We start from the raw sequence: 23,983 nt of genomic DNA on the forward strand, positions 1-23,983 counted from the left end.
AAAACAAAGAAATTTTAAAATAAGTAATACATCATAGTATCAGTCTTACCACAGATGATGTGCAAACAGTGTTATTAGATGAAAGGCAATACGACATTCAGTGGGAGGTTGCCTATTAACTTGCGATTTTGATATGGCAATAGGTTTTCAAACAAAATGAACGTTGTTAAATTGTTTTAACAATCATATAAAGGTTTTATCAAACACACCTGGATCCGGTAAATTGTTCGATGACATACAAGATGCTGTATCACAGTATAAAGTTTTGGGTTTTCTGAATATTCAATTAAATTATACCGTCTATTTTCACAACCAGCATAATGTTAAATTTATAGACTCTCTAATATATAAATACTGCATTTCGTGTGGATTATCGTACATTATATGTAATCCGCTTTAACGCAGTTACAGTATTTCATAAAGTTGACAAAATGAGCAATGTCCCTTTAAAAATAAATCTAAATATATTAAACAGCGATGTATCCTTTAATATGAAGAATTATTATTTAAGCATATATGAATATTATTTTATACCGACAATGAGGCATTCGCAATGAACTATGAGACGCATATGTCCTGTAGATTTTTAATAAGTGTATCATTATGTTATCGCCAATAGTGGACCTTTAGTTCGGTAAAGGCGGATTGTGCGAGATACAGGTGAAGCCCTGTTAAACAGATCGCACGCGGTCTTTCGGTCGTGTTGTGCACGGTATTAAGCACCTAGTACACTATACATTAGTTAAACTTCTTGAGCGACACGTGGGTTACAATATTGGTGCCAAGAAGAGGACCAATCAAGCGACCCATTTGTTCTGGCTTCAGAGAGTTATCACTAGGCTATAATTCTGCTCTATATGTCTTCAAAGAGTTACCATTAGGCCATGGATCCGCTCAATCTGGCTTCAGTTATTTACCATTGGGCCATGGATCTACTCATCTGGCTTCAGTGAGTTACAACTAGGCCATAGATCTGTTCAATCTTCCTTCAGTGATTTACTATTAGGCCATGGCTCCATTCAATCTTTAGTGTGTTAACATTAGACCATTGATCTGCTTAAACTGGCTTCAGTGAGTTACCAATAATCCATGGGTCTGCTTAATCTAGTTTCAGTGAGTTACAATTAAGCCACCGATCTGCTCAATCTGGCTGGAGTGAGTTACAACTAGGCTATGGATCTGCTCAATCTGGTTTCAGTGAGTTACAACAAGGAAACGGATCTGCTCAATCTTGCTTCAATAAGTTACAACTAGGCCATAGGTCTCCTCAATCTGGCTTCAGTGAGTTACCATTAGGCGATGGATCTGCTCAATCTGGCTTCAGTGAGTAACAACAAGGCCATGTATCTGCTCAATCTGGCTTCAGTGAGTTACCATTAAGCCACGGATCATCTCAATCTGGCTTCAGTGATTTAAAACTAGGCCTTGGTCTGCTCAATCTGACTTCAGTGAGTAAAAACTAGGCAATGGATCTGCTCAATCTGGCTTCAATGAGTAACAATTAAGCCGCGGATCTGCTCAATCTGGCTTCAGTGACTTACCATTAAGCCACGGGTCTGCTTAATCTGGCATCAGTGAGTTACCATTAAGCCATGGGTCTGCTTAATCTAGTTTCAGTGAGTTACCATTAAGCCTCGGATCTGCTCAATCTATTTTCAGTTACTTACCATTAAGCCATGGGTCAGCTCAATCTATTTTCAGTGACTTACCATAAGGCCACGGATCTGCACAATCTGTCTTCAGTGAGTTACCATTAAGCCACGGATCATCTCAATCTGGCATCAGTGCGTTACAATTAAGCTACGGATATTCTCAATTTGGCTTCAGTGAGTTACCATAAGGCCATGGATCTGCTCAATCTGGCTTCAGTGAGTTACCATAAGGCCATGGATCTGCTTAATCTGGCTTCAGTTAGTTACCATTAGGACATGGATCTGCTCGATCTGGCTTCAGTGAGTTACCATAAGGCCATCGATCTGCTTGGTCTGGTTTTGGTGTGTTACCACTAGGTCATGCATCTGCTCAATCTGGCTTCAGTGAGTTACCATTGGGCCATGGATCTGCTCAATCTGGCTTCAGGGAGTAACCATTAGGCCATGTATATGCTCAATTTGGCTTCAGTGAGTTACCAGCAGGACATGGGTCTGGTCAATCTGCCTTCAGTGAGTTACCATTAGGCCATGGCTCTGCTCAATAAGTCTTTAGTAAGTCACTAGTAAGCCATGGATCTGCTCGATCTGGCTTCAGTGAGTTACCAGTAGGCCACAGATCTGCTCAAAATGGCTTCAGTAAGCTACCATAAGGCCATGGATCTGCTCAATCTGGCTCCAGTGTGTAACCATTAGGCCATGGATCAGCTCAATCTGGCGTCAGTGAGTTACCATTAGGCCATGGATCTGCTCAATCTGGCTTCAGTGAGTTACCATAAAGCAATGGATCCACTCAATCTGGCTTCAGTGAGTTACCATTGGGCCATGGATCTGCTCAATCTTGCTTCAGTGAGTTACCATTAGGCCATGGATCTGCTTAATCTGGCCTCAGTGAGTTACCATAGGGCCACGGATCGGCTCAATCTGGCTTCAGTGAGTTACCATTAGGCAATGGATCCACTCAATCTGACTTCAGTTAGTTACCACTAGTCCATGGATCTGCTCAATCTGACTTCAGTGAGTTACTATTAGGCTATGGGTCTGCTCAATTTGGCGTCATTGAGTTACTAGTAGACCATGGATCTGATTAATCAGACTACAGTGAGTTACCACTAGGCAATGGATCTGCTCAATTTGACTTCAGTTAATTACTATTAGACCATGGGTCTGCTCAATCTGGCATCGGTGAGTTACTAGTAGGCCATGGATCTGCTCAATCTGGCTTCAGTGAGTTACACTAAGCAATGTATCTGCTCATTCTGGCTTCAGTGAGTTACTAGTAGGCCATTGATCTGCTCTATCTGGCTTCAGTGAGTTACACTACGCCATGGATCTGCTCATTCTGGCTTGAGTCCGCTTCCATTAGGCCATGGATCTGCTCGATCAGGCTTCAGTTAGTTTCCGTTGGGCCATGGAGCTGCTCAATCTGGCTTCAGTTAGTTATCACTAGGACATGGATCTGCTCAATCTGGCTTCAGTGAGTTAACATAAGGCCATGGATCTGCTCAATCTGGCTCAGTGAGTTACCATTAATCCATGGATCTGCTCAATCTGGCTTCAATGAGTTATCATTAGGCCAGGAATCCGCTCAATCTGGCTTCAGTGAGTTACCCTTATGCCATTGATCTGCTCAATCTGGCTTCGGTGAGTTACCATTACGCCATGGGTCTGCTCAATCTGGCTTCAGTGAGTTACCAGTAGGCCATGGATCTGCTCAATCTGGCTTCAGTGAGTTACTATTAGGCCATGAATATGCTCAATCAGGCTTCAGTGAGTTACAAGAATGCCATGGATCTGCTCAATCTGGCTTTAGTGAGTTACCATTAGGCCATGGATCTGCTCAATCTGGCTCCAGTGAGTTACCATTAGGCCATGGATCCGCTCAATATGGCTTCAGTGAGTTACAATAAGGTGATGGATCCACTCAATCTGGCTTCAGTGAGTTACCATTAGGCCATTGATCTGCTCAATCTGTCTTCAGTGAGTTACCATTAGGCCATGTTCTGCTCAATCTGGCTTCAGTGAGTTACCATTAGGCCATGGATATGCTCAATCTGGCTTCAGTGAGTTACCATAAGGCAATGCATCCTATCAATCTGGCTTCAGTGAGCTACCATAAGGCAATAGATCCACTCAATCTGACTGCAGTTAGTTACTACAAGGCCATTGATCTGCTCAATCTGGCTTCAGTGAGTTACTATTAGGCCATGGGTCTGCTCAATCTGGTTTAAGTGAGTTACTAGTAGGCCATGGATCTGCTCAATCTGGTTTCAGAGAGTTACACTAAGCCACTAAGCCATGGATCTGCTCAATTTGACTTCAGTTAATTACTATTAGACCATGGGTCTGCTGAATCTGGCATCGGTGAGTTACTAGTAGGCCATGGATCTGCTCAATCTGGCTTCAGTGAGTTACACTAAGCAATGTATCTGCTCATTCTGGCTTCAGTGAGTTACTAGTAGGCCAATGATCTGCTCTATCTGGCTTCAGTGAGTTACACTACGCCATGGATCTGCTCATTTTGGCTTGAGTCCGTTTCCATTAGGCCATGGATCTGCTCGATCAGGCTTCAGTTAGTTGCCGTTGGGCCATGGAGCTGCTCAATCTGGCTTCAGTTAGTTATCACTAGGACATGGATCTGCTCGATCTGGCTTCAGTGAGTTAACATAAGGTCATGGATCTGCTCAATCTGGCTTCAGTGAGTTACCATTAATCCATGGATCTGCTCAATCTGGCTTCAATGAGTTATCATTAGGCCAGGAATCCGCTCAATCTGGCTTCAGTGAGTTACCATTATGCCATGGGTCTGCTCAATCTGGCTTCGGTGAGTTACCATTACGCCATGGGTCTGCTCAATCTGGCTTCAGTGAGTTACCACTAGGCCATGGATCTGCTCAATCTGGCTTCAGTGAGTTACCATAATGCCATGGATCTGCTCAATATGGCTTCAGTGAGTTACCATTAGGCCACGGATCTGCTCAATCTGGCTTCAGTTAGTTACCATTAGGCCATGGATCCGCTCAATCTGGCTTCAGTGAGTTACCATTAGGCCATGGATCCGCTCGATCTGGCGTCATTGAGTTACTTGTCGGCCATGGATCCGCTCAATCTGGCTTCAGTGAGTTACCAGTAGGCCATGTACTAGTATCTTCTCAATCTTGCTTCAGTGAGTTACCACTAGGTCATGGATCTGCTCAATCTGGCTTCGGTGAGTTACCATAAGGCCTTTGATCTGCTCAATCTGGCTTCAGTGAGTTATTATAAGGCCATGGATCCGCTCAATATGACTTCAGTGAGTTACCACTAGGCCATGGATCTGCTCAATCTGGCTTCAGTGAGTTTCCATTAGGCCATGGATCTGCTCAATCTAGTTTCAGTGAGTTACCATAAGGCTATGGATCTGCTCAATCTGGCTTCAGTGAGTTGCCATTAGGCCATGAATCTGCTCAATCTGTCTTCAGTGAGTTACCACTAGGCCATGGATCTGCTCAATCTGGCTTCAGTGAGTTACCATAAGGCCATGGATCTGCTCAATATGGCTTCAGTGAGTTACCATTTGGCCACGGATCTGCTCAATCTGGCTTCAGTTAGTTACCATTAGGCCATGGATCCGCTCAATCTGGCTTCAGTGAGTTACCATTAGGCCATGGATCTGCTCAATCTGGCTTCAGTGAGTTGCCATTAGGCCATGAATCTGCTCAAATTTGCTTCAGTGAGTTACCAGTACGCCATCGATCCGCTCACTCAGCCGCGTTCAACGCATGGAGTTATTCTACCTGTCAGTAGTACCTCCATGAAACTTCATGTTTTTATGTTTGGGGCGATGAACAAATACATGCACATGCACGTGAACAACGCGTTTAAGCTCCAATTTAAATGAGTGACGATACATATATCATACCTTTAAAACCCGGCAGTAATGCATCAGTATTATATCGACTAATGGATATTAGTTGATACTGAAGAAGCAATTTAAAAGGTAAACAAAATACAAAATAATTGCATCATACACAATGAAGCGTAGATATTATTATATAATAGTATGTGTAATCCCGTAATGATGTATTCTTTGACATTATGTTTAGCGTTTCTTCTAAAGAAGTATCGAATCACACTTAAAATTAAATTTCCTCATCACTCTTCAAATGTATAAATGTGTCGCAAATCTTCTTGTATTCAGACCAACTATACCTTGCTTAAACTATTGTTTTGCCTTCCGTGTATATGTTAGAGAACCACAATAAGCTTATTTCAGCAGATGTTTGTAGGCTAATTTACAATATAGGACACTGAAACCCGAAAGTCGAATAACATTCTTTGTTATATTTTCCGCATTTAAAGTTATGCGGTTTTAAAAGTAAAATAGTTTAAGCAACAGACACACAATTCTCAAAATGCGGACAAAATAAATTTGAATATTTGGAATTCTATTTGATATATATGGTAATGTATCAATTACGTTTTATTACATTGCTATTTCGTTAAGGTACGCGCAATAAACATGATTTAACATAATCTTCGCAGTTTTAAAGTTTATTACACAAATATATTTAACTGTTTTCCACCAAACTTCATTTGCAGTCGAATTATTGCCAATTTATGTCTACATTATTAAATCAAAATTTGTATGTTTATATGGCATGTGTTTTTTTGTATACGAGTTACGTCTAAACTATGTTTTCATTGACAGAAGGTGATAATTATCGATGTATTTTCCCATTTAAGGTTTTACTGTTAACTTGTACGCTGTGATATAAGTATTTTATTTTTAGATATAGTACAATCAGATAATATAGTGTTACAATTACGGCTTTAAACTGATTTAATGAATTTTACCTGAAGATTATATAATTATACGTTAACTCAAATCATTACTAAACGTTTCACGAGTAGCATGCGTTAAAATCGACAGTGTAGTTCAAACTAATTAGAACTTAACATGAAGCAATAATTGCATTTGATGAAAAATTGATTGCAAATGAAAAAACAATACTATAATATCGTTATTTTGATGATTCTAACTCAGTTGCCGCCGAGGACCCATGTCTGAAAGGCAATCACCAGCTACTCACGAATCTTGGATCCAGGAATGAATAGTGTCACCCATCAGAAATACCACTTCAACAGCGCCTGTGTGACCATACCTCAAACCAGGCTGGTATTCCACCGACGATGCGCTAATGCTGAATGGAGCTCCTAAAAATGGTACATGCGGAAAGGATAGTCCAGCGTGACTAAAAGGTAGGATGTACGGTATGATATTTGTCTTATTGTTCTAAACACGTGATGTGTTTTATTCATTAAAACAATAAAACAACAGCAAATTAACAGTTAACAATAAAAGCCTCAAATACGTGGTATTGAAAGTACATTCATTGATTTAGTAAGCAAACATAATGTATCAACAATATTAGGTTAATATATAATGTGTAGATATGATAAACATTATGTTTTTATTACATAACGATGGTTCGAAAATAATGTCAACTGTGTACAATTTGCAAAGCATTCTAATTATTTGCATTAAAAAACGAGAATTTTAACACGAGTGTGTGTCTGACGTTGTTGATGTATGATGTTATGTGAATAAAAACCCTGAAAGCGAAATGATACCTTACCGATATAAAGATCAATATATTATTATACAACAGTATATGGTAGGTTCTTGTTGAGTCGTGGATTTTTTTTGTCTGAGTAGTGGTTATAGAGATCGCATGAAATCACACGCAAAAACGAAATGATGTTACAACTTTTGAAAATTACTCACGACTAAACAAGCAGAAATCATATATGATATTGATTTCTTAGTTTGATAATTGTATTGTACACGTTTTGTAGACCAGTTTCCTAATGCTAGTGACGGTATTGTGAACAGAACAATATGTATCCAGGATCCGCAGGACAACTGCTTCGACGAGCTTCATATCCAAATCAAGAACTGCTCAACTTTTTACGTGTATTACATGAAACCGTTGCCCGAAACGGCGTCTTTCCAGCGGCCTACTGCTTCAGTGAGTTATAGGCTGCTTATTAAGTAACTGACGAAAATGTATAATCCAAAATACGATGAAATAGTATAGCTTATGCATGCACTATCGAATGTTAATATTAAGGCCTGCCGGTTTATGACGAGCATGTATCTCCTTTGTATATTTCTCGAGTGTAAATATTCCTATTTATATTTATTTTATCAATAAAACAAAACAGTTTATTATGATATACAGCCATTAGGTTACGTGTAATTAATTTATTTTCAAAAGCGAATAAAATTAACATATTATACAATAGAAAAATACAAAAATATATATTTCAAAAATAATCCAAAATAGCACCATAGGAAACATATATGTTACATGTGTTTTGCGTTTGGCTTGTTATATGTTATACGCAAACAAGGTGAATACATAATATTGTTTTGAAAATAAAGCTGTTATTTAAACTTGGAAATATTTTTTTAAAGGCTACTTTATCGTTTGTGTATTCAAATGCCTTAGTCATATGTTGTTTAAAGTAACCACTTAACTCAAAAACGTATGTATTCTTCGTATGAGTTTTTCTGCAATCCCTGTGATGTCTATAGTATTGTATTTAATTTATTAGAAAACAAGTAATCAAGATGCACTTAACGGCGTCAAGGCTTTTAACAGTGCGTTATTTCCATTGTTACTGCATATAAGAAGTGAAGTAGTGAATTTTGCAGCACGAGGTTTGCGATGGGACAAATGTCAAGAAACAACATTAAAACAACTCTGTTTCTACATTAATTGCGATTTTATCAAGTACATCCCTAACCCTACTGACAATGAAAGTGCGTCTTTCAATGATTCAACGACGCTTAATCAATTAAGGAAATGTTGTATTACCATACGTCGTGCACAACCAGATTCGATTGAATACATAAAAAGTAGATTTACCTAACACGCATGTCTATCTTAATTTATATAAAATTTGATAACCTATATGTATCAATATAACGATATTTTTTATCCAGCTTCACAGTTGAGTTGTCTCGGGGAACCTATGTCGTCTAGTACATCACAGCCTTCAATTCCTTCTGCATCCTCAAACGATCTTACTAATGTTGTGTCATCTATTGGTCAAGTGACATCCCTATTGAGTAGTGAAACGACATCAAATATCGATCGCGGGACGACAACAGTATCCAGCAACTTAGCATCATTTATGACATCCTTAAACACGTCTACAATGCCAACTTTACCAAATAAACGACTTGAGTCGTCAACGCTTGTACAACAATTCGAAAACAGAACTATTAACATCGGTATTACTAAACATATAATATTTTATATACCAGATGGTATTTATACACAACGTGACAAAATTGGTCAAACTCGAAAAATTACATAATATATAATATTTTAATTTGTATGATATACACGTAATTTTATAAACACACACCTTACAAACGAATGATATCATTAGTTTGTATGCATAGAGTAAACACTAATATCTACGTGAATTATTTGCCTGCAAATAAGTATATGTTTGTGAAGCCGTAAATAACGCTAAATAAGATGTCGATAACTGAACAAGATTTGAAACATCCGATTTATAAACGCATTCTAAACTTTGTATTCTATTTTTCAGAAGCGGGACAGCATACCAATGATGTGGCCGTCTACGCCTTGAGCATCAGTCTGACCGTATGCTGCTGTATAATTGCTGTTTTCGTGGTCTTTATTTGTTGTGCACTTAAACGAAGGTATAACATTGACATGCAATTTTGCAATAATATAAATGTTAATGTTTCAATACAAATACATCGTTTCGGGATTTTTGCTTGACTTCATACGCGGCATGTCGTCATGAATCATATTTAAAGAGTATTACGAAATCAAACTACGGATTACTGTTAATGTAAAAGTTATAAATTCGTTTAACAACAAATAAACGCAAATGTACATGTGAATTGCTTTGTGGCATGTAATAACATTAATAGTAAGGTAGCCGTTGTGTTCAAAGTGTGTTTATGAACATTCGGACTTGAGCTCGTGTGACACGGTATAACACAAGCCACTCGAATGATGCTGTCCATTTTATGTAATTGACTAGCCTTTTTTGATGCATGTATGGCTTTTTTGCTATGACATCGATATTATTTTCAATCGAAAAGGCTACGTTTTGACTAAATATCAAAATTTGCCTGACGTCCAATTAAAGTCAGCATTTCTTTTACCACAAACAGGATTGTTTGGTGTATAACGCTGCACCAGTGTATACATAATCCATAACACGTTGCATTTAAGTGTAATTGTGTTATTATTGTATTTCAGGAAATCGAGGAGTGCCGGTCCGTACCAAAATGAATATAATGAACCAATTCCACATTCTACGACATCTAACATATATGCCAGCATAGACCAACAGCAAACTAAGGTATAACTCGATTATACAAGCATCATATGAATCATAAAAATGAATAATAACCACATCGCTGAGATTTTAACAATGTAAATGAAGAGTGCAGAATATGCTTGATACACACTGACTATTGACACACTATTAAATTACTGAACGCTTAAACGAACTTGTAATAACACGTTTGAATGTGTACATGTTTTCTCTATTGCAAGTAAACAATAATATTCATGTCTGTGTTTTCTGATTGATGGAATACACTGTATAAAAACCAAACGTATCTCGTAAAATTGAACGTAAATACATGACAACATGTACATCATTAAAGACAAGTGTATCTCGCTCAGATTATAGCTTGATATTCATGTGTTACAGAGGGCACGTAGCCCCAGAAAAACCTGAACGATACTTATGCAGGGCTCCTAGATGCGTATTTTATAACATGGATGACTTAAACACACGCTTAAAAATCGTATCCGATGGTTGTAATGGCAAAGTCAATGATGCGATTACGGCATGCTATATGTTTTAAAGGTATTGTATGAGCAGGTGTTCAAACAACGATCGTCCAGCTTTCAATATTCAAACGCGATTAAGATATCATTCATATCGAAACCAATCAACTTAAATGCATACATTTCTTCTGACGATTTTCAATTATCATGTTATTACGCGCTTTCTTGTCGCGATTATATTGGCATTGATTGAATGTTTAATTGGACAAATTACCTGTAAACCGACATTTAAGGACATAAGTCTACGATATAAATCTAAATGGGGTTAGACGACAAAACGCTGCACGATATGATCACCATTAATAAGTGTTATTGATATATAAACAGCGTTTAAGTTATATTCAATGTCATCAAATGTTCAATAGTTTATAATTGTATTATCAACGGTCGTTATATGGGTCGATAATTCAAAGTCAGACATCAAACTTGATATTATTTTGGCCCATGCTGAGATATTTTGAAAACACGTGGAATTACATTTTAAAAAGCACATCCTATTTAATGATCTGTTATTATCAAGTATCCCGGTAAGACCAAACTAATGCATTTGAATATCAACCGTACTTTCGTTTTGACAACTGACGACAGAAATGATTCGATGTACGATGTGAATTTAGTTTTAATGCAGATTCTTTCATACAACACACGAACACTAACTCCGATCCTAATAAAAAGACAGTTCCGCTCGGCTTAGAGGACTGTGCAGTCATGTAAAATATCGAATATACTATATACATTTTTTAAACAACTAGTAGCAAGATGAGTTGTAGATGATTGGTCAGTTACCACATTTTAACTAACTCTTTTGACCTGTGATTTCTTTTCAGCTCAATTCAACCGTGAAAAATGCGCATAATATCACTTGAAAGTCAAGACGAATATCAGATCGTAGCATAATGAACGCAGCAGCGAATAGCAGTTCAGCGCAATGCAAGTGTTTATCAGCAAACACTACGAAGTAGATATTTAATACGTTTAAGCCAGCTTTAGAGCGTAATACGTTGTACGATTATGAACAGAGTTTCCATTAAATTCTATGATTTAGTAGTGAGCATTTGCATTAACATGCAAAATCAAATCATGTTTAAAAAGCACTATCATTCACATATATGTTGATTGTCCACTATGTGGTTCATATTTGGCTTTAAATAGAAACAAATCAAAATCACATTCCGTGATACGAAACTGACGGAAATTTAAACTCAGTCTAAATTTAGTGGCTATGTAAACCAAACACATAAAAGAACGGAGTATTGCGCAATTAATCATGCATTGAATGCTGTCAATAACGGATCACATTACATGTATTACAATTCAGTATATTCTGACTTGTTTGTTAATTTAACAAAAACTCTGCCCTACTTCAGCTGCGGCAGCATTGGGGAGACCTTGTTATAGGACAAGGGCATGCATTTATGACATTCAAGTGTCCCTTTCTTATTATATAAGATACAAATTACATCTATTTTTAACAGCTTAAGCCATTTCAAATTCAGTGACGCTTTAAAGGTATACATATTACTTTGAAATATAAATGATCCCATTATTATATTGGCCGTCGCTGAGCTGTTTGTGATAAAGGACATGGCATTGAATGTTCAATTAAAATGCATGTCATCTTGAAGCTATTACATGTAGTAGCTTTGAACTTTATAATTAAGGTTAACGCGTGTCATAGGAAGAATGCTGTTGGGAAACATAAAGCAAGGTTCTACCCCCTTGAACGCAGGCCTAGTAGAAAATTAAGTCACCTGTCACGAAAACATAATTAATAGTCCGCATGCGATTAATTTTTCGTCGACAAAACATTTAACATTAAACAATAATAGAAGAGTGCGAGATTAAAGCCACTGCATGACGTTCAAGACGGCATGCCGACCTTGCCTTAATTAATATAAACTTGCAATCTAAATGCCAGAAGCTACAAGTCACGGGACCAAATTTAGATTCAAACTACAGATAAACTGCAGCCAGCTAACTTCATCAGCTGGGTGCATTTTTTAAATACTTTATCGCTCCTTTAAGCGTAGCACAACCTTATATTGACTGGGCAGCAGTGTTGTTTAGTACGCTACTATTTAAGGTGAGCTTCCAGCCTAAATCGCCTTGCAGCCAGCTAGAGTTCTTATCAATTGCCTGTGTGATGTTTTGGAGTACCAGTTTCCTACATGCACCATACATTCTTAATTATTTCACCGTCTGCCACATGGATGTGACATCACCCCCCCCCCCCCCCCTGGCTTCAATCTCAATAGTCCACATTGTTTTGAAGAGAAACAAATACGTGCGACTCTCCGACATGTTTTATTGCGGATTAATGGGAACCGCACTGTATTGCGCAATAAACAAAGTGTATTTATAAGTATGCTGGATTTAATTTGATCGTTCCCAAATACAAATTTACACCGAGTACAACAAACTCTTTCTTCTTTCATAGTTCACACAACAGGAATCACCGCTTTGAAACGACCAAAGTAAATCACTGATGGTGCTGAGTTGTAAAAGTATGGTAACGAACCTCGACTTAGCTCAATGATGCTATTAATAAGTTTATATGAAGATGCATTAGGGAAAAGATAAACTGCAGAGGAGTTCTTGTTAACCTTAATGTATACCTTTGTTTAACGACTCATATGTTGATCATATTTGGTTTGTATGTTGTTTGTATCTGATGTGTGATCTTCACAATCGCCTTACAAAATTTTGTTCAACATGCTCTACATGCTCTAATTGATAAATTGTATGCAAGTACATAAACATACTACGCTTTTAAAATGATATTCTTTTATGTGTTTCCACCTCTAATGTATTACAAAGCCATGCCTTTCATCATGTATTAAGTGTGATCACAGACCTGAGGTAAAGACAACTTTTGTCATTTCACATGAAGCATTAAAGCAAAGGGTTACAAAACGAACGGCATATGTACGTAACCCAATGCGGATAATCTTACCTCATTGTACGTTTATTCGTTCGCGTTTGCATACATCACGCTTTGCAAAATTGCTGTATAGACTCAAAAAAAGCGGACATGTTTTGTTTTAAATGCAGACAGATCGATAACGATTCCGGTCTTCGCTGAATAAAAGACCATATAATTACAATGTATTAACTTACACAATGAACTACAGAAAATAGATCTAAACAAAGGGTAATCGTTAGTTAAACAAGCGTCCGTTAAATAAGTATTGCAAAATAAACCACGCATTTTAATTATGAATGGCTATTCATTCATGGTTAAACTATACAAATTTTGCTTTTGTGCGATTGTCGCAATTTATCAGTGTAATATTTTACTTAATATACCGTCACACTGCTTTGTAAATGTTTAATTTACTTTCATTTAGCTAAGCATGCAAAATAAAAAACACAGATTTTGTGAATGTAAATTGGTGAATTTGTAACAATTAAATTATTTCCTGTTGAATGGGTACCTGATGTTAAGTCATTCACGTAAAGTGTATCATATAAGATATTCATTAACATTCACATTGCCTATACATAGTTTCATTTTAATTTAAACAAAAGCGTTTGTGTTCTACTTGAGTGTGTAACATTTGGAATGCTGATTAAATTTTAATTGAGGCATATAGCGATATTTTGTCTCGTTACTCTTCTTTTGCGTGGAATTCTTTAGGACTATTTCGAGTTCCGTAAACGGGAAAGATCACAATTAATATTACTACGCAATGTTAGAATCAGTTAATTTAATGTGTTTGCTTTTATTTTATCATTTAAAGACTAAATCATTGAAGACTAAGAAAATTGACGGGATAAATAGAATACTAGCCCTAGCGTTGATTAGAGAGTAGTTTGTAAGGCTCGCGCTCCCGGCGCTCTAAGCCTCGCAACACACACTCCTATCTATTCAACGCTAACCTAGTATTCTCTATATTACTAACGATTTATAACGTTAGCTATATGTGATGTAACATAATCGCTTATTACTACTATTATTAACAAGTGTATTGCGCAAATATTTTCCAGCGGATTCTAGGCCAATAATCAATTTTTATTCTCTAGAGAATAATCTACTTAATCCAAAGCAATGGTATGTTTTTACATAAAGACACTTTACTACTACACGTTGTCCCATTATATGTAATCGCATGCATAGTCTTGGCTTTAATTATTTGTCTCAACTTTGGAATACGATGACGCGTAAGAGGAATTGAATTAGTAACAAAAGCACGTGTATCAGTCGCTACATCGACTTGCCATTGCCATTGTTATTTCGTGAGACCGTAAGTTTTGACTTTGTTGGCTCTGCAGCAACTTTATTTAATATCAGCAATTAAACCGTTATCATACTTTAGAAGCGCGTGGCATTTGTCTGCTACAATTAATCGCAAGGGTAATACTTCATTGTATGATCAATTATTAATACCAATATCATAAAAATAAATCACACGATTAATACACTTTTTGATACCGAACATGTTTTTAGAATAAAACAAAAGACAAAGCACATTATGCCCATTATATTCGTAAGCTTAAATCGGGAGATATGTTTTTGTACAATAATTTATATAATTAATTTGTGTGATGTATTTTGGTAATGTTGAATACATGTAAATGTACACAAGCATTGATCAGTATTCTGCCTAACTATTTATATATGTGTTGTAGCGTGTCGTTGGATAAATATATTAAACTGAAAATGTGTATTGCATTAACCGAAAGAGTGGTGGTTTACCTATGAATTTCGTTTCACAATTGTTCCGTTCGCGTATTGAATAACAGAGTGCGATTATAATTCAGTTCATTTTGCATTAAGCCATTTAACGAGATTTTCTCACACGCGTGTTCAGATTTTAATAAAGCTCAACTGTTTAAATATAAACGGTTATGTTTACAAATTCATGAAACATTTAAAATGATTGTGTAAAAATGTGATAACGATCACAATTATTTATATATTTGTTAAATCATAATTTGTATCGATACTGTGATTTAAGTAATAAATTAATAATGGAGATAAATATAAATTCGTGAAATAGTGATTTAAGCTTGCTCATTTATATATTATCTAACACAGTATTTACCGGTTTAACTTAATCAGAACAAATGCGGTGTTTTAGCATTGCTTTTGTTGTGTCTCTAATGATATATGGACGAGCTTACAGCAATGAATGTGCATCGTTGTCCGCATGCACAATACTTCCAGCAACCGGCCCATGGTCGTCAGATTGTCCTTGCGGAACAGCTAATTCACAGAAAATGAGAGACAAATCATTTTGCTGCTTTGAGTACCATACGGCACAAGAGTGCATTGAGTATTGCGGGTTGAACATAGAATCATTGGTTGAGTACGAAGAGTGCGAACAACCGGTATGTTACAATAGCGGGATATGGAACGAAACCGAGTGCGCATGTACGGACAGATATTATGGACGATGTTGCGAAAACCGTAAGCGACTTTTAAAAATTGAAGTAATGCTGATAATTCAGTGTACTTTTATTGAAATAATTATGTCTTTCTTTACCCGGCCTTCAAGTCTCACATATGACTCAAATATATTGGAAATAGTTAGTTTCAAGTATTATAAATTTCAAATGTAGTTTCGTTAAGATGCGAATGTGAGTTTTGGCAGTCATAAGTAAATGGATTTTGATACATGTGAGACATTCTTAAGTAAGATTTGGTAGGTATGTCAGATATTGTGTGTGCAGTTAAACGTGATATTATTAATATTAGAAGGCGTATGTTCTGATTAAACCATACCATTGTTTGTTATCGGTTTTTCTAAATGCTAAGCGTACCTTGTATATGTTTTGTGCGCAGTATTTACTATATGGCTTATTTCAGTGGTATTTTGAAACGAACGAAAGAATTCTGGCCTAATTTACACTGATGTTGGCCTGCGATAATGTATTTCGGAAGCATCTCTAAAAGATCGTGTAAATCAAAGAAATTGTTCCTAAGAGTACCAACACGAATGTCTAAAGTAGGTAATACATGTGTTTACCAATACCCATACATGCTCCTTGATTACCAGGTTCGATGCTATTTCTAAATGGTTGTGTATATTTACGTTTGTTGTCATAAGCGCACTGAGTATAGGAATGTAATTTACACAAATCTATTTAAGGCGTTAGTATATGCGAGGCAGTTCCAGCCGATGTTTCCACCGAATTTCAATTTGCAGTCGTTACCTTTTCAACAGGAGCTGTCTTGGAGATAGAGTTTGACAGTACATTAACCAAAGAGGAACTAAAGGTACTTTTTGGAAAGGAACAGTACTTATATTCAATCCGTCTTAATTGAGTTACAGATTGATAGCAATATGCGTTACTTCGAGCTGAAGCTTCAAGTTCCTCATGATCATATAAGGAGCATGCCGTAATTCATCTTACTAATATCTGACACAATATTGACGATGCTTATTACTCAGGATATATTATTTGATGATTTAAAGCCATTAACACTCAAAATCAGCAAATATTTCTTAAAATATTTCGTAATATAAAGTTACCCCATTAATAATCATTCTTCCTTATATCAAAAGCCGAATCTTTAACGCTAGATGTGGTCTGGCAACAAAGATTTAACATGATGCAAGATTCTCTTTTTTATTCTTTGTGGTACAATATATAACATTTTAATTTTCCGCAACAATATCTTTTCATACGACACACGAACACTAAATTGGTACATGAACATGTGTTGGATATATTGTACCACACACAATAAAAACGAGCATTGTGTATCTTCTTAAATCTATGTTACCAGACTACATCTAGAAACGAAACATTGACTATTTCTATAAGGAACACTGATTTTTGTATGGGTGAACTTTATTTTATAAAATATTCGTTGATTTTGAGCGTTAATGGGGCTTTACACACCGATTTAAGAAACAACACTTGATATCAAATTCCAGACACAAGTTCTGAAAATACCATACCGACCAGGCGCCACATATACTCATAAAGGTCTCGACATAGCCACTACATTGCTAGCACGAAGACAGAACCGTCTCGCTGGACTGTCCATTATGAAATTCGTATTTGTTTTGACGGACAGTATGTCTTCTAATCGGCTGGCAACTGAAGCTGCTGCTAGAAATCTGCGAAAAGATGCGTATGTTGTGTCAATAGGTAAAGTATGCTATACAATGATTCACAATAAGAAAGACAGACAAATTGTGAGAATGTATTGTTAGAATTTCTGCATTAAACATGCATATACAGTTTAATATCATAGTCTGAATGTAATGTAAAAGATGTCCAACTTTGCAGCGCATTAAGCTTAACTTGACTTTAGAGGGAAGACTAACATTTGGATTATGATAACAGACATATGTTTATGTTAGATAATTAAGTTAACATACATTGCAAATGATAATGTCTGCATATATTATGAAGGTAATACTTATTTGCAACTGCAGGAATTGGATCAGAAGTGTCTCACAAGGAGCTTCATAAGATCGCATCACCACCAGACTCGTATAGTTTGTCCTACGTTTACTCTGTAGAGAACTTCGACGCACTTAATACTCTTATTGATCGGCTTATCGACGCGACGTGTGAGAAATGTGGTGTGAGCAGCAAGTCCGACATCGTTGGAGTCATTGATAATTTATCTGAATCAGCGATGAATCGAGAAGAGTTTCAGGCGGCGTTGAATGGTTTGACATATATAGCTCAACATTTATAGGCGTACGGTGAACCAAACGGACAAAAACTGGAGATTGAAATAGTTAATGATTACGAAAATACACATCTTCGGTTGTCTACTTCAAATGATTTAAACGATGTGTTGTTCAAAATCCAAAATATTCGGCAACAACCGCTTTCATGTGAAACAGAGGAATGTGTAAACGAATATCCAAGAAAGAATATCACATCCGCTATTAAAGAAATTATTACCAATTTCGACGATTTAATAGAAGGTCGTGTTGGCGCAAGAAAGATCATGCTCGTATTTTCCTCAGGGAGATTTCACAACAAGAATGGAATAACATTAGTTATGCATTCGGTATATAATGAATCATTCGTTCAGGGCATTACACACACATAGAAGGATTGAAGGCCATTGTTAAAGGACCCAGTAATGTGTTGCACTTTTTTGATGGTGACGCTTCATGTGTTGCGATCTAAAATGACGTATATTACATGTTCTTAAAGATACCCAAAGGGAAACGCCTGTCGGATAGAAAGAAACATATATGATGTTTTGCAAATTAGATTTTAAAATCCCAAATAACGTACTAAAAAAGCTTTCGACTCTAACACATAATTTGTCAACCTAACGGAAATTTAAATTTGTAAAACATTATCGTTACTTATGATAAAATTTTGAGTAATCGCCTAGGTATAAACCAGTTTAAAGCCCAGCGAAAACTCTCTCTAAGCCAACAATGCATCACAAAAGACACACTAAAATAAATACGAATACATAAAGTTTACTGTGTATGTCCTTATTCAATATTTTTGGAAGTTTGAAGTTTGCTGATGTCGTCAATAAAGCTTACACGCACAACAGGCCACATCACTGGCACAACATGACGAATAGTTTTTGTCTGATTACTTGTTACTCTAAGCTATCGTATATTATAAAAAGGGAATAATTGGAATTGTATTAGTACGTTTGATACTAAAATTAGTCATACATGCCTGGTTGTGGTAAAATACCGTTCTATTTGCATTGACTTAAAAAGGTACATTGACACAATCATATAAACTTTCAAACGGAACTTCTATTGATGGCGATAGTAGAGGAAAGAAAATCGCTTCTGTGCCCGGCCATTATAATTTAGGTTATTTCCCCTGCAAATCAGAAACATATGCAGGTGCTTTTAAAATACCGTGAGTAAGACAGGAAGATAATTAGGTCCGTTGTATATTTACCAATAATTAAGCTTATAAATCATAATGTTTTATAAATCGATCCGATTAACATGTCAATTAATCTTTTGATTTGTCTGTCTGTTAGTGTATTAGTTAGTTGGTCTGTAGACTGATGTTGTCATACTTAAGAGATCATCACGGAGAGTGCAAATAAGTGTGCATAGAAACAAAGCCTTCATCGTGTGATATGTTTGTTTTATTTTATACCTCTTATTGTGTGTTTTGTTTACACATTTCCCCATAACATAACACATACATGTACTACAACAAATTCATTATCCAAACAAAAGCGAGTGCAAACAAAAATTAAAATGATACTTTCACATCACGCGTCAGGGTTCACATTCTGCAAAGATATTTGTAATGCTGAAAGTCAAACGAATATTAAAAGGTTGTGTTGTAGCATTTCGTTAGCATAATATGAGTGGTGCTGTTAAAGACATGAGGCAACGGGAGCAGTTTTCTGATTATTTTTTATCGACCAGTATTCGTTACGTTATCGAACACATATACTTAGAAGGTAACAATAAGATATATATTTGCACATGCATCTAGTTTTGAGTAGAACGCTAGCGAGTATCGCGGCTAAAGTAAAACACACTTGATATTGCCTTGTGATCTGCAATAATGCGGCCTTACATTTTAATTTCTAACAAATACAAATGAAACAAAAGGCTGTAGAGGTACTTGCCTGTGTCAGCTGATCAGTGGTTTATGCTAATGTGTTTCAATAACAACTATTTTGACAATGAAACTAAACTTATGAAGCAATGAATTTCATCATGGCTATATGTGTTCATTTAGAACAGACGTCGGTCATCTTGTAAACATATATTTCTTGTTTGAAGGTAGTTTTGGTTTGAATTCATTGCACCACTAAAAGGCCACTTACTGTTTGGATTTGACCATAACACATTTGGACAGTGCTCTGTAAAAAGGGGGTTTAATGCATGTGCGGAAAGTGTCGTCCCAGATTGGCCTGTGCAGTCCGCATAGGCTAATCAGGGACGACACTTTCCGCAAAAACTTGATTTTTGCTAAGAAGATATTTCTTTAAACGAAAGATAACATAAAAGCGGAAAGTGTCGTCCCTGATAAGCCTGTGTGGACTGCACAGGCTAATATGGGACGACACTTTATGCACATTCATTAAAACCCCTTTTCACAGAGCACGGCTCATTTGTTGTTGTTTCTTTGCTTGAAATTGGATCAATACAAATATTTTAACCGGAAGGATAACGGGTTTTGCATCTGGCCGAGTTTGGATGACTTGGATATTGGTATATTACATGTAGGAATGGTAATATGTATGTATATAATATTCCTTCTAATTTTGTTCGCGTGCGTCACAATAAATTTCTGATATGTTTCTGTTTATTTATTTTTGTTTTCCGTATGTGATGCAGAGGGAACCATTTTCTTTGTTATTTTACCCAAAGCTTGTTATGGAAAGAACAATTGTTAGGAAAATAACATTCTGCATAAAAATGCCCTAATAACTAACAGTTAATTTACTTCACACACCCATAACATCAAAGAGGTTTCGTTGAAAAATATTAACGAACTTGAATATAATTCGATTACCTACGATTTTTTTCGGGGGTGGAGTGGGGGGTTGCCCCGCTTCGAAACTTATTTTTAACGTTTTAAATCACTACGCTACGCTTCCAAATGGTGAACAAGAAAATATATGCAGTCACTGTGTAATAATATATATACTGTTGCCACTTTTGCTTATTTTTAACGATGACATTCACTTGTATATAAGTTATAATACATTATTTGTGTACGTTATAATTGATTTATCAACGAGGGAAATTAAATGGACTATGGTTATTTTCAATTGCACTTCAGAAATTAACCGTCAAACGGTTTTTCAGTTCCGAATGACGTTTGTAAGGATTTGTCATTTTGAAACGTTTATATGCTTACGAAATTTTTAAGTTCTTAAAAATGGTTAAGATCACTCATGCTCTTAATGTCTATCCCATTCACGTGACCAAAGTCAACATATATAACGCATATAAAAATCACAGAATAACTTTCTGTGGCTTACTCTTCAGAGTGGTTACTTATTTGTTGCCTTCAGTTTCAAATAAGACACTTCGAAAAAACGGTCTGATCAGGTAATGATTAAGTCTCGTTAATTGTGAGGAATAGCGGCGAATTTGTTAGAGCACTTTGATGAAATTATTATTTTAAAAGAAACCATCGGGCATTGCACACTGGTATTATAGAAAAATCAAATAATATATAATATATTATATTCTGTTCGTCCACTGTGGGGAATGGCGGGAAATTTGTTAGAGCACTTTGATGAAATTATTATTTTAAAAGAAACCAGCAGGCACTGTATACTATTACTAGTGTAGAATGCCTGCTGGTTAATTTTAGAATAATAGTTCCATCAAAGTGCCCTTTCAAATTTCCCGCCATTCCTATATATTCTGCTCGTCCGTGAATCAATGTGCTATCTGGTTTTACTTTAAACCTATGGATGTTCCTGTCAGCAGGGTCGAGACATTTTAATCTTAACGCCCAATTTGTCTTTGTGGAGTGTATTCTGAACAGTGTCTATGTGAAGTAACCGTTGCGAAAAGTTGCGTTTGTCCATTCATGTTTTGATGCCCACTTAGCTTTGGACCAATTTTCTTTCGGGAACATGTTCATTCTGTTCCGATTTATTTGACCCTTTTCACAATCCCGATATCGAGTTCGATCCGTAGAGTTGTCTTTCAAAGCTGTTATTTCCTATTGAGGCATTATATTCTAGGTGTATTAATTGTATAAATAAAAAAACGTTGTTAAAATGTTGATTTTATTCACATTTTACAACTCGTATTGTAGTTTAATAATTAAGATTTATGGTATCGAGTTATGTAGTAAATGGTTTTCCGTGATAAAATGAACAAAGAACCAAGCTGACGTTGCCAATAGAGGCATTAAAACGTTTAGTGAAGCAACTGAGCTATAATGAAGTTTATTTTATAAAAAGTTACATAGTTCATCAACATAAGCAATCATAAGTGAACTCGGGTATCCGTGAGTCGTAATAATGACAATAAGCAATAGCATTTATAACATAGATGCTTTTGTCTATTAAACTGAATGTGCTAAAAACATAACGTAGATGTATTTTATCACAAGAAATTTAAAACTGCTACATAGCATTAATTAATAAACTTGCGTTAGAAATAGTATGACATATCAATACACACATAATAAGCATCAATTATCTGTGTAAATTATCACAATCCGCGCTTCCAACCCAAGTCCTCGCGCTGGTACAAACAAATGCCATCGGTGTATCCGGATCGGGATCTTGGGTATCCGTGGGTCGTATAAGTTTTGACAATAAGCAATATCAGTTATAACATAGATGCTATTGTATATTAAACTGACTATTCTAAAAGAAACATAACGTAGTTGTGTTTAATCACAAGAGACTTAAAACTGCTACATAATTCTTAATAATTAACTTGCGTGATGACATATCAATAAACACATTATAAGCATCAATTACCTGTGTTGGCTAAGTATATTGAAATACTGGAAATAAATGAAATGTATTAATCACAATCCGCCATCCCAATTCATTACCCCATGCTGGCACAAACAAATGCCATCGCTGAATCAACATCGGTAATTTCGTTGTTCATCGTGCACACAAAATTCACCACAGTGCCAACATGCTGGTCGCGTACTATTGGGAAATCTGGTTCAGCGTCGTCAACACACGGAGAATCATTAGTAGGAAGTCAGAGAAGATGCCAAACATACTGTAACTAAAAATAACATGCGTTCATTTCCCCTTTTTCAAAACGAGAACTGAAAGCATGCAGACGAACAAGAAATAGAAAAAAGGCTGAGATAATGGACATATCAACGAATGCTCTACTAAAAGGTATTTATAAAGTCCCGCTCACTTGAGAACCTCAAAACATTCTTTATTATATAATAACTACTGAATGCCTGTAGGAAGAATCACTTGAAGTGGAAACATTTTTGCTGTCAACAGATACAAAACTTAACAAATGCATACAACGATATGATAGTCAGTGGACATTACCATTTTCATGTTGACAATACGTTAAATCAACGTCTTTGGGTGTGATATTTATATCATATACTGCAAATAACATAACTAATCTGATCAACATACTTGAATGTATTCCAAGGAATAGTTCACATATTTGGCTTTTTACATACACCGGTAAATGTATTTTATTGCCAGATTTTAGTCATGGACCTTAAGAGCTACATTTATAAAAAGAATTTAAGTAAGATAAACAATGTCTGTATTTGTTCTTACTGCAACTTGTTTGTTTTGTCCCAGAATTTAATTCACATGAGAAACGTCATACATTGAGTATGCAATTGAATGAGAATAAAACAAAAACGGTAACATAGTTTTGTAATAAAGTTTAGGTAAATTTACAAAATACGTGTGATAATTGTTATCATCGTTAATAAACGTCAGTTCTCGAAAGCATATGAAGGTGATGAAAATTCAAGAACTGGATTGATCTATTTATTAAATACATATATTTAACTTTCATCGTAAATATTTATCTTTGAGGTCGGTGG

General features: G+C 36.1%; 1 protein-coding gene across 1 annotated transcript; it reads left to right on the forward strand.

The window, feature by feature from the left end:
- Window positions 1-884: 884 nt before the first annotated feature.
- LOC127835593 (uncharacterized) lies at window positions 885-18,491 on the forward strand. Its single transcript, XM_052362028.1, has 7 exons — window positions 885-949; window positions 3,337-3,503; window positions 3,714-3,838; window positions 4,410-4,557; window positions 16,636-16,763; window positions 17,428-17,644; window positions 17,935-18,491. Exons 1-7 carry the CDS (start codon window positions 885-887, stop codon window positions 18,201-18,203), a joined length of 1,119 nt encoding a protein of 372 aa, XP_052217988.1. The 3' UTR covers window positions 18,204-18,491.
- The last annotated feature ends 5,492 nt before the right edge of the window (window positions 18,492-23,983 follow it).

Source organism: Dreissena polymorpha, chromosome 6 (assembly GCF_020536995.1).
Source record: "Dreissena polymorpha isolate Duluth1 chromosome 6, UMN_Dpol_1.0, whole genome shotgun sequence".
Lineage (NCBI taxonomy): Eukaryota > Metazoa > Mollusca > Bivalvia > Myida > Dreissenidae > Dreissena > Dreissena polymorpha.

Coding starts and splice junctions, on each gene's coding strand:
- LOC127835593 (XM_052362028.1), top strand. CDS start 885: ATGGATCCGCTCAATCTGGCTTCAGTTATTTACCATTGGGCCATGGAT. Junction 3,504..3,713: donor ATCTGCTCAATCTGGCTCCA/GTGAGTTACCAT, acceptor ATCTGGCTTCAG/TGAGTTACCATAAGGCAATG. Junction 4,558..16,635: donor ATCTGCTCAATCTGGCTTCA/GTGAGTTACCAT, acceptor AATCTATTTAAG/GCGTTAGTATATGCGAGGCA.